The sequence below is a fragment of the Cupressus sempervirens genome, chromosome 1 (assembly GCF_028749045.1).
Source record: "Cupressus sempervirens isolate cs-2001-9-10 chromosome 1, ASM2874904v1, whole genome shotgun sequence".
NCBI classification, from domain to species: Eukaryota; Viridiplantae; Streptophyta; class Pinopsida; order Cupressales; family Cupressaceae; genus Cupressus; species Cupressus sempervirens.
In genome coordinates, this window is record NC_143118.1 from 552,609,728 (window position 1) to 552,626,203 (window position 16,476).

General features: G+C 37.0%; 1 protein-coding gene across 3 annotated transcripts in view; it reads right to left on the bottom strand.

The window, feature by feature from the left end:
- Positions 1-13,628, bottom strand: part of CLS (cardiolipin synthase) — a 115,717-nt gene extending 102,089 nt beyond the window's left edge. For 2 of the 3 annotated variants that reach the window (XR_016364666.1, XM_089830584.1), the window contains exon 1: positions 12,678-13,603. Coding sequence is in view for 2 of the 3 variants with exons in the window: in XM_089830584.1 (XP_089686710.1) it covers positions 12,678-13,255 (578 nt within the window). In the remaining variant the exon portion in view is untranslated. Of the gene's footprint in view, positions 1-12,677 lie in introns of all 3 variants that reach the window. The other variant, XM_089830575.1, reaches the window with a different exon arrangement.
- Positions 13,629-16,476: the final 2,848 nt, after the last annotated feature.

Sequence of the window (16,476 nt, forward strand, 5' to 3'; positions counted from 1 at the left end):
GAGAGGAGATTTTAAGTGGGAGATTCTAAGGTTAAAGTCACATTGTTTTATTAAATTGATTTATAAAGTACTTTATTATTTAAAGTCACTTTATGACAAAAGAACTTAAGTGACTAAAAGACGAAATAGGCTTTAATCCCACATTGCTAAGTTGTTCACATCTCCCCACACTCGAGGTTATAAAAGAAGGCAATTGCATTGGGATTGTTACCTTCAATATGAGAAATATTAACATATTGCTACAAGTGGTTGCTTAAATGTGACTGGTAACTCTAAGGACAAAACCCCTCGAGTTGTTTGACGAAGTTGAACGTCACCCCAGCCCCTCATTTGGATTAAAATTCAGTTTCACGTAGAAATCAGCAAGAAGAAAGTGACATCGGTTTCAAGAATTGGAAGTAAGTTTTCAGTTGGAACATATAGTGGAACATTAGTTAGATGCATCGATTTTTCCTCCATACTTATGAACAGTAGCTTTGCCGGCTAAGTAAGGAAGATAGCGGCCAGAATAGAAGTTTGTAGGTGAGGACAATATGTGTGACTTCCCCACGGCAGTCGGAGGATGACCTACAGCCGAGTAAGGAGGTCATCGGAAGTACAATCACAGTCTGGGCCGTCAGTCATATGCTCAACCAATACTCGGCATCTTTCATCTATCACTATTGGAGATCATTGGTAAGAAGGGGTGTAGTATGTGGGTTGAAGATTAACAATGCACTGGAGTCCCACCAATTGTAGCAAGGATCACGGAGCCTAGGCAACACACAGCAGTAGTCATCTTAGATCCCATGTCAAGGAAAGAGGGTCATGGTTGTCGATTACCATTGGAAGTCCAGCCTACGGCAGATTACATGTACCAGGTCACGTGGATAGTTCACCTTTAACAGCTAATTCCAGGTTCATTATCCCTTGTTTGTATTTGTAAGACTGTAATCAACTACTGCAAGTAATGTTATTGAACTCACTCCATTATCCTTGCCATACTTTTAGATAGTATTTCGTACACAATATTAATCTGATGTCATTGTTCCAAGCATTGCTATTGTAATTGAGTTCTGCATTATTCAATCTTTCTTAGATTTTTTGGCATGCATTACTAGAGTCGGACTTTTCAATGGCTTCATAGTTTAATACAAAGATCACACACCAACTGTTTGACAAAATTCCATCAGCACAAGTTTAAATTTTCTGATCAGATTAGGCAAGGGTTATTACAGAAATAGACTTGAATAAATTTTCAATAGAAGCAAAAGCCATCACAGATGCTAGGTGGAATAAGGCAACAAAAGACTTAGATGAAGTTAAAGGCACTGAATGGCCCACAAAAAGGGAGATATATGTCTCGGAGACAGTTGGAGAAATCAAGGCTCTCCCAACAAGAAGCAATTGAAATACTACCACGAAGTGGCAGAAGAGACAAAGTAAAGAAAAGGCAAGGAAAGGGACAGAAACACGCTGAAGAAGCCTACAGAAAGTGCCACCTGCCAATTTTGCAACTACATCCCAGTGTTGACTAAAGTACAGAGAATGTTTGTAAAAGTAACATGTGAAATATCTTTGCATTTTCTTTCCAATGGAATTTTGACATCTGTCCTCCCATCTGAAGCTTGTTGCAATCCTTCTATAAAGGGATTTCCAAGATGTGGAGTGAGGGTCCGAGTTTTGTAGAATTTTAGTGCTTATGCTATTTATAGTTGGTCCAGTTTTTTGTGTCAATTGTATGTTGTTTCAAATTTGCATACTGAATACATAATGAAAAGTGAATGACAATATTTGTCATATTTTGACTTATATTCTGAGTATTACACCAGTAATGTATTATTTTCAAAGAATATTAATACAAAGAGGGAGTTTTGAGTATCTGTGTCTCTAAGTCCTATCTTCATTTTTATATGCTTGTTATTTTGGGATTGAATGAGCAAAGTTCATACAATTTAATGCAGCTGGGATAGGTTGTATGTCAATTTATTGTTGCTTTTAATTCAAGGAATTAAGTAAATGCTTCCATAAATTGATAGGGTTTCTAGGCATATGAGAGGGATATCATAAGAATGGAGTGAAGGGTTAATAGTTGATGATTTTAGTTGCAAGTCAATTAAATAGGTCAATTATTACCTGATGTGACTTTGTATAGCAATGGATAAGGCACTAGTCATAAGTTGTGATGCAAACTGATGCAATTATTTGGTTACACAAAACACTTTTAAATCAAAATCAATATTTACTTTCTACAATAAAGAGATAAATTATTGGTCATTACTTATTTGTAATAGTTTTCCTCTAAGTTATAGTTGGTTACTGTAACCAAGGAGTTAATTGCAAGTCCAAGAAGATTGTTGACCATTTTCTACTATAGGGGATAGATCTGTAAAAAAGAAAGAATATGAGTGAATGAGTTTTGAACAAAATATCAAAGAACAAATCATTTCAATCCCTGAGGTGCACCCGCCTGGGCCCTGCAGAGCCTAAAGTGTAGAGAGTCTTTGTGCTCTGTCGAAGTTGGTCCAGATTTGAGATAGATTTGGTTGAATATGGGAATTAGCTAATCCTTAGACCTTGTTGTATCTTTTGTATCTTGGTATTGGGTTTTTGCAACTTGCTAGTTTTAAAACACCAACAAGGTGGTTGTTCCTTGGCTAGAGGTATGGTGTATCGGGTTGTCCAATTTTCAACTATTTCCTCCTGCTTGTACCCACTCTGCTGAAGTAACCTCCAATTTGTATGGCAATCCTTCTTCATGAATGTTGCCAAGGATTCAACTGCTCTAACTATGGCCCCCAAATTCTAACCTTTAGCCTACTTTATAATTTCCTTGGTGGTATGTTCCATATCTTGTAACTCTTTGAGAAGTCTCTCTGCTTTGTCCTCCAATGAGATTGTCTTAGAAGGTCCCACTTTCTCATTTTGTATTTATGTTATGTCTTCCCCTTCTACCTCCAAAGAGGTCGGTGAGAGTGTAGGTACCATCCCTACTTCTTCAAGCAGTTTAATTGCCTCCTCTAATATTGTGCCTTCAACCAGTGCATCCTCCACTAGTGTATCTTCATCTTCAATTATGGGTTCTTCCTCGTGTTTCTCATTTTGTGCATCCATTTTTCCTACAAATTGTACCACCAATGTAGGTTGTACCACCAAGGCAATAAAGTGTGCTACTTCTATACCTTGCAGTGTTTGAAGTGTTACCTTGTGCCCACACTCTTTCTGACACCTGAGATCTATCACCTTATTACAAGCCTGTTGATCTGTAGGAACCAAGTTTGCTACTCCTGGCAGCGAAACTCTTGTTGCCCCCCATTGAGGAATCTGTTGCTGTCTACTACCCCCCTCTGTATTATGGTCCTCTACCTTTGTATGGCTGCCCTCCATGGTACGGACATCTGTACTTTTCTACATACTAGGCATTGTACAAACGCCTTCCTCTCTACTAGTAATACGGACTTGTGGAGGGGCGTCCTCCCCTTTGGTATGGCGCCAAAATATAGAATGGTTGTCAATGCACAATATACAAAACAATATAGCATGGATTCAATTGTACCAACATGACATTCATTACTACTACTAGAATACCAAAACGGCGAGGAAATGTTATTACTTTATTGATTACCCAAAACATGAGTACATCATCCATATTCCAAAATTCTTATATAATGGTTGGTTGGTTGGGAAAACCAACGAACGCATCCCCTCACTTCCTAACTACCCTTTCCCCGCAAAACTTAACTAGCTCTAACTACAGCATTAATTTATTATGTACTACAGTTGGTTTGCTTTTTGATCAAGTTTTCAGATTGCATGGAGTGCCAAAGAAGATTGTAAGTGATAGAGACTGAATATTTACCAGTACTTTTTGGCAAGAATTGATGAAGCTAGCTAGAATGGAACTTGACCATAGCACTAGTTACCATCCTTAAACGGATGGTCAAACTAAAACTGTAAACAAGAGGCTTGAAGTTACTTGAGCAATTATATTTCTGAGCAGCAAAAAGAATGAGCAAAATGGTTGCATTTGGCAGAATTATGTTACAATACTACATATCATATGAGAATTGGCATGACACCTGTCAAAGCTTTGTAGTTATGAAGCTTCTGCATTTGTGGATTTGGTCTTTCTGATTTTAGAGCTCCAAAAGCTCTTCAGTGGGCTAAAAATAATCACGATTTCCTCAAAGTGCTCAAACAGAATATACAAATTGCACATGAACAGTAGAAGAAATATATGCATTGTCATCGAGTTGAGAGGTCTTTCGAGGTGGAAGACTTGGTATTTGTCTTCAACCTTATAGACAATCCTCATTGAAGGTAAGTGGGGCTGAAAAACTTAAACCCAGATTTTACGGACCTTTCAAGGTAGCAAAGAGGATTGGTGAGGTTAAGAGGATTGGTGAGGTAGCATATGAGTTGAAGCTGCCATCTACCAGCAAGATTCAAAATGTCTTCCATGTGTCATGCCTCAAAAAGGCACTTGGACAGCGACACCTTCAACTGAGTTACCCCCCATGGATGAAGAGGACAAATTAAAACTTATACCAGAAACAATTCTAAAAGTATGGGAGAAAAGGCTGAGGAAAAAGGTAATTTCTGAATATCTTATCAAATGGAAAAGCTTGCCTTTGAAGGATGCAACATTGGAAGGATAGGAGATACTCGAACATCCTAGTCTTTAAATGCTTGAGGACAAGCATTCTTTGGGTGGTGAGAATTGTGATTTCCCCAGCTCAAAGCAAGACAATTGACAGCAGTTGGCTGTTCTTCCTTGGATTACCCAAGAGGAAGAGGTGGTAGAGCATCATTGGGTAAGAAATGAAGTCCTTCACTTGTTCTTAATTCTAATTTTCAGTTGAGTGCATCTCTTTAAGTGAACTTAAGTTATTTCTAAGTGAACTTAAGCTATGTTAAGTTAGGCCCGTCTTGATAGGCAACTTACGTGACTTAATAAAACACATGACGAAAAGTCAAGGTGGGACCCAGCTTCAAAAAGTTTCTTTGGTGCACACTTTAGGTTTTTTTTTTATTTAAAGAATTGGATTAAGAGGTAGACTCTCAAGGGTCGAGATTGATTCATCTTTTTAGAAGGTGTTGTAAAACACCCTAAGGGGCTTGTGTAGAGTTCACTGTGTGATGAAGATTTCTTCTTATTGCTGCTGCAACTTGGCCTGAGGATTGAAACCCATAAGTATCCATAATTTTGGTGAGATACAAGGGCTCTCCCTTGTTCAGAAGAGTGTGTTTCAATGGAAAAACTCTGGTTTGTAAAACCCTAGCACATTGTTAGTTCTGGGCTGCAAGTATTGATCAGGTTCGGAGGCCAAATAGAAGACAATATCAGTGGTGGAGACTCAGATCTGGGGACATTCACTGTTGTAGATCATACATTTCTGAGTTTTTGAGAGACGGCTGCAAGGAACAACTAGAATAGACTGTTTGGCAGTCATTTTGAGAGTCTAGTGGTTGCCATTTGGACAGCTAGGTTTGATCAAGTGCAGAAATACATATGAGGTATCTCTGTGCCTAAATCTGTCTATTTTCATGTCTACATCTCATAAAAATTAATCAGGCATATGCCTTGTTGAAGATGATGCTAGATCAATATTGAAAAATACTGAATATAAATTCACAGGTCTGAATCTGAACTATTGGTATTCAATCCCCAAAAGGTAGAATATTTATTGATTTCGATATTTCCTTATGTGGATCGGATCATGAATGTGCCTTTTCATATCAAATTAGACACCCGATCTCTAATCGGGATTTATTACTTAACAAACACAAATGCTTATTAAGTTCAATTTGATTTGATCTTGCACAAATAAATATAATATCCAATCTGAAAATGATCACTCATGATAATGCTCGATCGGGATCCTATATGAAACATGAAATAGCAATAATCTGCAAGTAATAATCTCTGAATGCAGATCGATAATATACATGGGACATATGGTGTTTCAATCAGTTACATGAATGATAATTGATTTCCATAAACGATGATATAAACAATTTAAATATGTATGTATGTATATATATCAGTATATACAAAGTATACTGATACACACACATACATACATGTATATATATATATGCAACATAATATCAATCATCATTCTATATCTGACCGAAGCTATTATCCTCAACATGCCTTTCTGAAAATTCTGGGTTATTTTGTAATTATTTCTGATCATAATAGCAATCAGAAATTTTTGTTTATGGTTCTATATTTGATCTAAAATCTGAGATGTAATGAGAATCATTTGATGCAAAGTTCATTTCCAGATTTATGCCCTAGCTCTAAAAGTTTTTGTTAACAGACTTGTGCCCTGGTTTGCATATTTTATTGTTTCCTTTGTAGTATCCCATTTGGGAATATTAAATATTATTAAATATTTTAAATTAATAAGTATGTGCATGGCCCCAAAAATTAATATTATTATCTCTCGGGCCCTTTTTATATTATTGTCAGTAATGTTTTTGCTGTATCGGCACAATTGTAATCCTTTTGGAAGTTTCCCGAAGCCATATATAAGGTCAAGTTAATCATTGTTATAGGTATGTGAATATGGATATTTTATTTGTGTGTGCAAACTCCATTTTGAAGTTCAGCTTGTCTGCCCTTTTGAAGGTGCAAGATCCTCCCTACTTGGCATCCACAGTTTCAATGGGAGTAACTCCTTACCATACTCTGCTCTTGGTTCGAAATTGTCGTCTTACAAATCTATTTGATGTAATTTGAAGCGCTATCATTATTAAATGAGAATTTCCTCTTGCCTGTATGAATCTTCATCTTTGTGCAATACCTTGTATTCCAATTATTTGTCATCCAATCATTTTGTATTCATTGTCGTACAGTTATGTACCAAATTAGCAGTCTTAGCATTTGACCGCACAGACACAAACAAGTGTGCGCAGCAGTGGCATCATACAGCTCCACACATTCACTACACAGGACCACTAATCCATCGTATGGTCACTATATTCTCACCGTATGGGCCTTGACATACAACCATAGAGGTGGAGTTGTTCAACTATATAGTATTGGCTTCCAGATTTATGCCCTAGTTGTAAAAGTTTTTGTTAACAAACTTGTGCCCTGGTTTGCATATTCTCTTGTTTCCTTTGTAGTATCCCATTTGGGAATATTAAATATTATTAAATATTTGAAATTAATAAGTATGTGCCTGGCCCCAAAAATTAATATTATTATCTCTCAGGCCCATTTTATATTATTGTTGGTAATGTTTTTGCTGTGTCGGAACATTTGTAATCCTTCTAGAAGTTTCTCGGAGCCATATATAAGGTCGAGTTAGTCATTGTTATAGGTATATGAATTTGGATATTTTATTTGTGTGTGCAAACCCCATTTTGAAGTTCAGCTTGTCTGCCATTTTAGAGATGCAAGATCCTCCCTACTTGGCATCTGCAGTTTCAATGGGAGTAAACTCCTTACCATACTCTACTCTTGGTTCGAAATTGTCGTCTTACGAATCTATTTGATGTAATTTGAAGTGCTATCATTATTAAATGTGAATTTCCTCTTGCCTATATGAATCTTCATCTTTGTGCAATACCTTGTATTCCAATTATTTGCCATCAAATTATTTTGTATTCATTGTCATACAGTTATGTACCGAATTGGCAATCTTGGCATTTGACCATACAGATACAGGCAATTGTGTGCAGCAATGGCATCATACGGCTCCACACATTCATTGCACAGGACCACTAATCCACCGTATGGTCACTATATTCTCACCATACGGACCTTGACATGCAATCGTATAGGTGGAGTTGTTCAACTGTATAGTATTGGCATCCAAATTTATGCACTAGTTGTAACAGTTTTTGTTAACAAACTTGTGCCCTGGTTTGCATATTCTATTGTTTCCTTTGTCGTATCCCATTTGGGAATAATAAATATTATTAAATATTTTTAAATTAATATTATCATCTCTCGGGCCCTTTTTATATTATTGTCGGTAATGTTTTTGTTGTGTCGGCACATTTGTAATGCTTCTGGAAGTTTCTCGGAGCCATATATAAGGTTGAGTTAGTCATTGTTATAGGTATGTGAATTTGGAAATTTTATTTGTGTGTGCAAACTCCATTTTGAAGTTCAGCTTGTCTGTCATTTTGGAGGTGCAAGATCCTCCCTACTTGGCATCCGCACTTTCAATGGGAGTAACTCCTTACCATACTCTGCTCTTGGTTCGAAATTGTTGTCTTACAAATCTATTCGATGTAATTTGAAGTGCTATCATTATTAAATGTGAATTTCCTCTTGCCCATACAAATCTTCATCTTTGTGCAATATCTTGTATTCCAATTACTTGTCATCAAATCAATTTGTATTCATAGTCGTACAGTTATGTATCGAATTCGCAGTCTTGCCATTTGACTGCACAAACACAGTCAATTGTGTGCAGCAGTGGCATTATACGGCTCCACACATTCACTGCACAGGACCACTAATCCACCGTATGGTCACTATATTCTCACCATATGGACCTTGACATGCAACCGTATAGGTGGAGTTGTTCAACCGTATTGTCATGTCCCCTCTTTAGTTTGACCAGTAGAGTTATGTGAGTTAGCCTATCATGGGAGTCCCGTAGGCTAGCAGTTGTGGATAGAGACTCATACAGGATATTCAGTGACTAGGCTTGACTTTACAAGCAACTGGGAGCCAGTTGGGTTCAGTTCCTTGATTTTAAGGGGTATCCTTACATTTTAGGAAGGTGTGACAGTTTCTAGATGTGAGGTTTCAAGGGACCATTCCATGGTTTCAGTTTGAGGATGACAGGGTGTGTTCCATAGTTTCTAGGAGCATTCCTAGATTATAGGGAAGGGACTGCCAGTTGACCCATCTCGTCCCGTATTAATCACAGATAGGTGACATGGTTAGTTTCACGTTTATTTGGTTGGTTTGGGCTTTCAAAGGCAAAATGGAGAATATTTAAATATATTTAAATATTTCCTAAGTTAGCTTTAAATAATTTATAATAAGGCTATTTATAAAGCCATTTCGGAGTAATAAGGGGAATATGGCTTCGTAACTCATTTGGTCAGATATACCCTTGTGTTATAACTCATTGGAAAAGGTCTTGAATTATTATAAACTATTTTCACTATCTGGAGACATTTTGGTGCTTTGAGTTATGACATTTTAATAGAGTAATGTTTTTCCTATACCCTGGACACCTTTATTTGGGAAAATGTTATTTTATTATAAAGTGCAAAGTGTAATTCTCATTTAGGGTTCGATTTGCACTTGGAAGGAGTTATAAGGAGATGAAGACCTAATTGTTCATTATCTTGTGGCATTTTGAAACTTATGAATTGTGAAATTGCTCTGGAGGGGCGATTTTGTAGCTTGGGACAAAACCCTCAAGTCTGGATTGTTGGGACGCAAACCTCAACAGGTCTTGGTGATTAGAGTTGTATTTCATTGCATTTAGATTGACAAAGGAAGCGGTCGATTTACCTTGGCATTATCATTTGAGTGGAGTAGGGCACTTGCAATTGGGTGGCCAACTTTTGGAACAGGCATTTCATTGCAGCAGCGCACGTGGGGGTTGGAGAAGGTTGTTTCTTCATCATTGGAAGCCACAAATTTCCTTTGGCATTGGACGGTTCATTGCAGCAATTTCTTTAGGGTTGAATCATTCTCAAAGCATCTCCCTGTAGCTAGTGTTGATCCCTATTTAAGACAGTATTGTATATTGGCAGTGATCTCTTTGAAGTTAATATATCAGGTTGCTAATTGGTTTGGGTATGTACTATTTCAGAATTCAATAATGATAAAATTTGCAGCATATGTTTACATTTCTTAAGTACTATTTATTTCCTATTTGTTATGCAATTATTTTATTTCCAAAAAACCCCAAAAAACTCAAAAAACAAGGAAAAGAAAAAAGAAATCAGAATTCAGCTAAGATCATTCAGCGGTAACAAAAGCTAGTCATTGATTCAGATTTTGAAACAAACAGTAATTTCTACGGTCACCAAAATTGGGAATCTTCCAGTGGTATCAGAGCAAGCACAGGGAGTCTTTGACGGACTCAAGGAAATAAAATAATTGCATAACAAATAGGAAATAAATAGTACTTAAGAAATGTAAACATATGTTGTAAATTTTAACATTGCAGAATTCTAAAATAGTACATACCCAAACCAACCAGCAACCTAATATATTAACTTCAAAGAGATCACTGCCAATATAAAATATTGTCTTAAACAGGGATCAACACCAGCTACAGGGAGATGCTTTGAGAATGATTCAACCCTAAAGAAATTGCTGCAATGAACCGTCCAATGCCAAAGGAAAGCTATGGCGTCTAGTGATGAAGAATAGAGCTTCTCCAACCCCCACGTGAGCTGCTGCACTAAAATGCATGTTGCCAAAAGCTGGCCGCCCGGCTGCAAGTGCCCTACTTTACTCAAATGATAATGCCAAGGTAAATCGACCACTTCCTCTGTCAATCTGAATGCAATGAAATACAACTCCAATCACCAAGACCTGTTGAGGTTTGCATCCCAACAGTCCAAACTTGAGGGTTTCGTCCCAAGCCACAAAATTGCCCTTCCAAAGCAATTTCACAATTCATAAGTTTCAAAATAACAAAACATAATGAACAATTAGGTCTTCATTTCCTTATAACTCCTCCCAAGTGCAAATCGAACCTTAAATGAGAATTACACTCTGCATCTTATAATAAAATAACATTTTCTCAAATAAAGGCGCCTCGGCTATAGGAAAAAATTACTTTATTAAAATGCCATAACTCAAAGTGCCAAAAAGTCTCCGGATAGCGAAAATAGTTTATAACAATTCAAGACCTTTCCAATGAGCTATAACACAAGGGCATTTTGCCTTTGAAAGCCCAAATCAACCAAATAAATGTGAAACTGACCATGTCACCTATCTGTGACTGATACCGGACGAGATGGGCCAATTGGCAGTCACTTCCCTATAATCTAGGGATGCTCCTAGAAACTAGGGAACACACCCTATCATCCTCAAATTGAAACCATGGAATGGTCCCATGGAACCTCGCATCTAGAAACTACCATATCCTCCTAAAATGTAGGGATACCCCCTAAAATCAAGGAACTACACCCAACTGGCTCCCAACTGCCTGTAAAGTCAAGCCCGGTCACTGGATATCCTGTATGAGTCTCTATCCACAACTGCTAGCCTATGAGACCCCCATGATAGGCTAACTCACATAACTCTGCTAGTCAGACTAATGAGGGGACATGACACGTATAGTATTGGCATCCCAACAAAAGGTAATTTGTCGTACGGGATAGACTTCCACCGATGGAACCAATTACCAAGAATTGGCTGCTAGGGTAAGGCAACACAGGTGTGTCGTACGCCTGTCAATCAAAACATTACACCCACAAAGAAAAATCCCCAAACGTTTTTTTTTTTCAAGCTTTTCAATTCTCTGTATCATCATATGACACAAGAAAAGTGCACTCAACTCTACAAAAAATACCAAGATTTCTCATTCGGCAAGAACATGGCTTTGATACCATATAGGAGCTAAAAGATTAGCTTACCACATCAAGATGCCTTGCAAAACAGTAAAAACCTTCCACAAAAGAGAAAGCAAGAAATGAGCTTGCCTAATATTAAGATAGATCAGATACATTACAGAGCACACTAGAGTCTTTCTTATATAGGCAAGGTGAGTGATAAGGTTAAACAAGATGTTGACGCGTATCTTAATCTTATATTATGAAACAACTAGCTTAAACAAATATTAAATAATCTAGGACACAAGAAGTAAATGAGATAAGGTTGGTTGATAACTAAGACATCTAAAGCCTGAATTGACTTGATATTTGAATGTGTCCACATTAAGGTATAAGCTTTATTCACACTAACAAACCACACAACCAGTTAAAAATAAGCCAATATAAGAAGAAATAGGAAACACAAACAAACTTAGAAGCTTTAATTTATTAACTTGGTAGAAATGTATAGAAGATAGCTATACAAGGGGATCACCTAAACCGCTTTATTGTTTCAAAACTCCAAAATTGGCATGTTGAGGTCTCCTTAGAATTCAAAGCTCCATTCTAATGAGCTTTTAGTAACAAGGAAGTGGTGAAAACTGAATGGCATTTCATCAAGGAGGCAGTGTATGAAGATATTCCTAGTCAATTATGTAAAGATTCAAACGTGGACAGTTAGAATTAGCTTTTTGAGGTTGCAAGGCTTCACAAAACCTCAAATTTCTTACTCAAAGATTTATAACAGAAGAAGCCAATATGAAAAAGAGTTTGAAAACAGGTTAATTTGGTGTCTCTTGTTCCTAGACAACTGGGTCTCGTGGGCACCATTAAAAATCCTTCATTCGTTCAGTTCTACCCCCTCATCCCAACTTCCTACGCTCACTAGCATTATCTCCTGTTTGAGCACCCTCTCTAACTAGTTCGTCCCTCTCAATGCAAAATGAGCGATTTAATATCTAATCGAAGAGCATTCTTAGAAATATATGGACGTTGTCCTGCATGACCAGATTGATCTAATCAAGCAGACAGAGTGTATAAGATATTTTCCTGCAGTATTCATCTATTAAGAGAAAAATACTCAAATTCAAAAATTGATAGTTATTATATATGACCTATTAAATTGAGAGCTGCTTTATCAATTACAGAAAAAATATGCTTACCATCCAAGCAATGGACCAGACAACATTCGGACGACGGAGATAACATTAGGCCAATTCACAGAAGCAACAGCATTCGGGGGCGAATAATCCCATCTAGGGAGCCTAACATTCAACAAGCTCGCCCCATCAACTAACTGAGCATCCGAAATTTGCAACTTAACCCTGGCATGCTCTGGCAAATGTCTTTTAACAAACGCATTTATACGCGACTCCTTCTTCTGCTTCTTCTCCCCTTCCCACTCCGTATCTCTGAACACGAATTTTCCAGGGGGGTAAAGAGGTGTTGCCGACTGGGACAACTGCCATGTCGGCGAGCACAAAAACAATGGCCCAGAATATGCAACCCACTTGTAAAATGGTAAACTCAATCTATCCTGGACGGAGGTTGAGCTCAGGGTAAAAGAAGAAATAGGGTTCAGAGGAGAGGGGAAACGAGACCAGACAGGTCGAAGATCAAATGAGAAGGAAGGCAACGGCAAATGAGGCCGCGAGTGGTTTGAGGATACATGGAATCGAGACCAGGAGCAGTATGAGCTTGCATTTGACCAGGCCTTTCTGGCGGTGCGCGTGAATGCCATTACTGATGTATTGAGGATTTACATGGTAATCCTTTCATTGTAAATCATGCATGAATCTCATAAATCATACTCCTCGCTTGATCCGACGCCTTTGAGCTCGATTGTTTTAAAAAAATATTGGATGAGTCTTGTGAATCCGTAGCAGCGGTGTCCACAATGAAGAACTACTGTGCTGAAGCATTCAAACTTTGGTGATGCGTTTCCCGGCACGTATGACCAGTTCAAAAGGGTAGAAGATGGAAGATTGGGAAGCAATTACACTTACAATTGTTGACTGTATTATTATTTTCCAATTTCAACTATCTAATTTTACCTAAATAAATGAGATAAGAACCTATATCTTGGTGTGCTAATCTTAATGTTGTTGGCAACTGATAAAATCGGTTTTTTCCTTTCAACTTTGTAGTTGGCGTGCATATATATATATATATATATATGTGTATGTATATATTATTATTATTATCATTATTTAATAATGCTAATTATTGTTTAAATTTTAAATAAATAATATGAAAAGTTTAATAATAATTAAAATTATTATTATAAGTGTGATGTTATGTAATGGTATTGTTTTTATAATAAAAGCAGAAATAAGGGGGTTGGCTCTTAGTACATCATAATGAATAAATTATTCAACAACACATTAACAGCAAAAGACTACCAGCACTTTAACCACTTTTTCCTTAATATCAAAAATAGAATTTCCAACCTAGCAAAACAAAACCAGATGCTAGCATACAGATTATCATATCTACCAGTAACAAGCATAAAATTATTAGCAAATGGCATAATATCTAGACTATAAGTAGCAAAGTATTTATTGTACTGCATAAAGTTCTTCCAAAACACATAAGTTATACTACTTAAGCATCTATTAGTAAGTCTACTAAAAATTTTAAACCAAAAATATGAGCAATCTTTAAGGCCCAATGGCCAAATCATAGCTGTGAAAGTTGGATAAAACTAGCAGTAGAGGTCCATCATAAAGTAGTAAATAAAAAACACAAGGCATATACTTTGGCATTTTCTTTTTCTTTCTTGGCCAGCAAGATTTTGGAACGGTCATCAACGATGAACTGTTGGAATTAACAAGTGGGAAGACTTACTTCTAAGAGGGCGAGGGTGGGGTTGGGGGGGGTGAATCAAAAGTAACTAACTTTAACCCTCTTAAATTATTTTAACTATAACCATTCACATGCATTCAATCTATCTTCTGAACTTGAAAGTAAAGACATGCATGAAAATAGACAACACACAAATTTGGTAACCCAAAAACCCTCCAAAATGAGAAGGTAAAACTAGGGTGGAGATGACACCCACAAAATATCACTGCATCAATGTGTAACTGTTCAAGGTTACAATGTTTGACCACTTCCAATGGTCTGCCCTGTGAAAGGCATGTCTTGTTAAAGACTTTTACACTCTGTTAAAAGTGACCTAGTTAAAGGATTTCACTACCCTACTAAAAGTAGGCCTGGTTAAAGGACTTCAAAACATTCACTTGGAATGTCACCATGTTAAAGGATTTACAAATGGCTACTAGACCAACCTAAGTCCAAAGGATTTTCATTATCTAATACAATTGCTAGAGAGCATTAGAAAGTCTTTGACCTGATTACTTGCAATCTCCACTTGCTAATTCCAGATCCTTGTTCTGCTCTAACTGATTTGATCCTTGCTTGATATGATATGTCACCCTTTAAAATTCTGATACTTCGTTCTTGATTAACTGAATATTGCAATGCTGCTCTGTTCTTCACTAAGTCTCTAACCCTTATGAATTTCGCTATAGTTCACCCATACACTTCATTCATCCACATATTCAATGGGGTTTCATTCTCCTTTTAAATATTTTCGAAGACTTAGGGTTAGGTATGAATCTACGGTCCATATTAAATATTTATTTTCCACTCAATTCATGCACTTTTCTTATTGGTTGCATGCCTTCTCCATTTTTCTTATTGGCTGCATGCAGATTGCATAAGTAATGCAAAAGATTCGTTCTTATATTTAATATCCTTTGAGATTCTTCTATGCCAGCTCAGAAAATGATTTACATAGGTGTTTGTGCAATTACAAACAACTATGTCCAATCTGTGTTACTCAACACTTGTTACCTTTGATGCTCGGCTCATATAGAAAAACTAGCTCATTCAACTCCTATAGCAATTCTGTTCCACTCGATTTCTATATTGACTCGGCACCTATACTTTGCTTGGCACTTGAACTTTACTATGCACCTGAAGATTACTCAACACTTGTTGTAGTTTTGTCTGGCTCGGCACACATTGTAGCTCGGCATCAACTATTTACTCGGCATCTATACATATTTTACTCAGCATGTGTTACTAGCTTGGCATGAACTTAGTAAACATCTTAAGTGTGTTGACACGAAATAGTCAAAACCTAGTCTTAAATTCAACAATCTCTCCCTTTGACATGAGTGTCAAAAACACTTAGCTAGTATATCAAAGTCTAATCTCCTCGAGTAAAATATGTATACAATTCGGCATATATACAATACTTCAAAACTTCTCAAAATTCTGTGAAACTATATATATATACCTCAAAAGTTTTGTAACTCCCCCTAAGTTGATGTCTCATTTCTATTCCTGTAACTATAACAAAAATTCTTGTGCTCCCCCTAAGCTGATGTATCTGTGTACCCTGTACTTTACTTCCTGTACTGTATCTTCCATTCGTATTTACAATTCCCCCAAAACATTATATCTCCCTCTCCATTATTTCTCCCCCTTAACTATGTCTCCCCCTTTTTGATACTTATGTCAAAGGGTTCTAAGGGTTAAGACCATATTTTGCCAAAAATGCTTTATTGACCTCCATAATTATCTTGAGAGATGCATTCCAATTGTCTAAAGCAATTTTCAATGATTTATGTTGGATTGTTGTCTCTATTGCAAGATGAACAAGTTCTTCCAAAGTAGAAAGATTAGGATCTTTCCTGAGAATATTCTCTACATAGGCTTGTTCTTTATGGAGTACTTCCAGGTGTGGGGTTATGGAAGACTGTATCTGCATCAGTTTGGCCTTGATATTGGCCTCTTCAGTTGTCAACATAGCTAATGCTTTCTGTGTGTGAAGCGTTTGAGAAAAATGCTTCTCACTCCGAGCTAGATATTTTGGTAATTGTGTGCTAGAAATCTTTAGATTTTTCTCCAAGCTCATTATTATTTGGCTTGTCTCCCGTGTGAAATATGAGC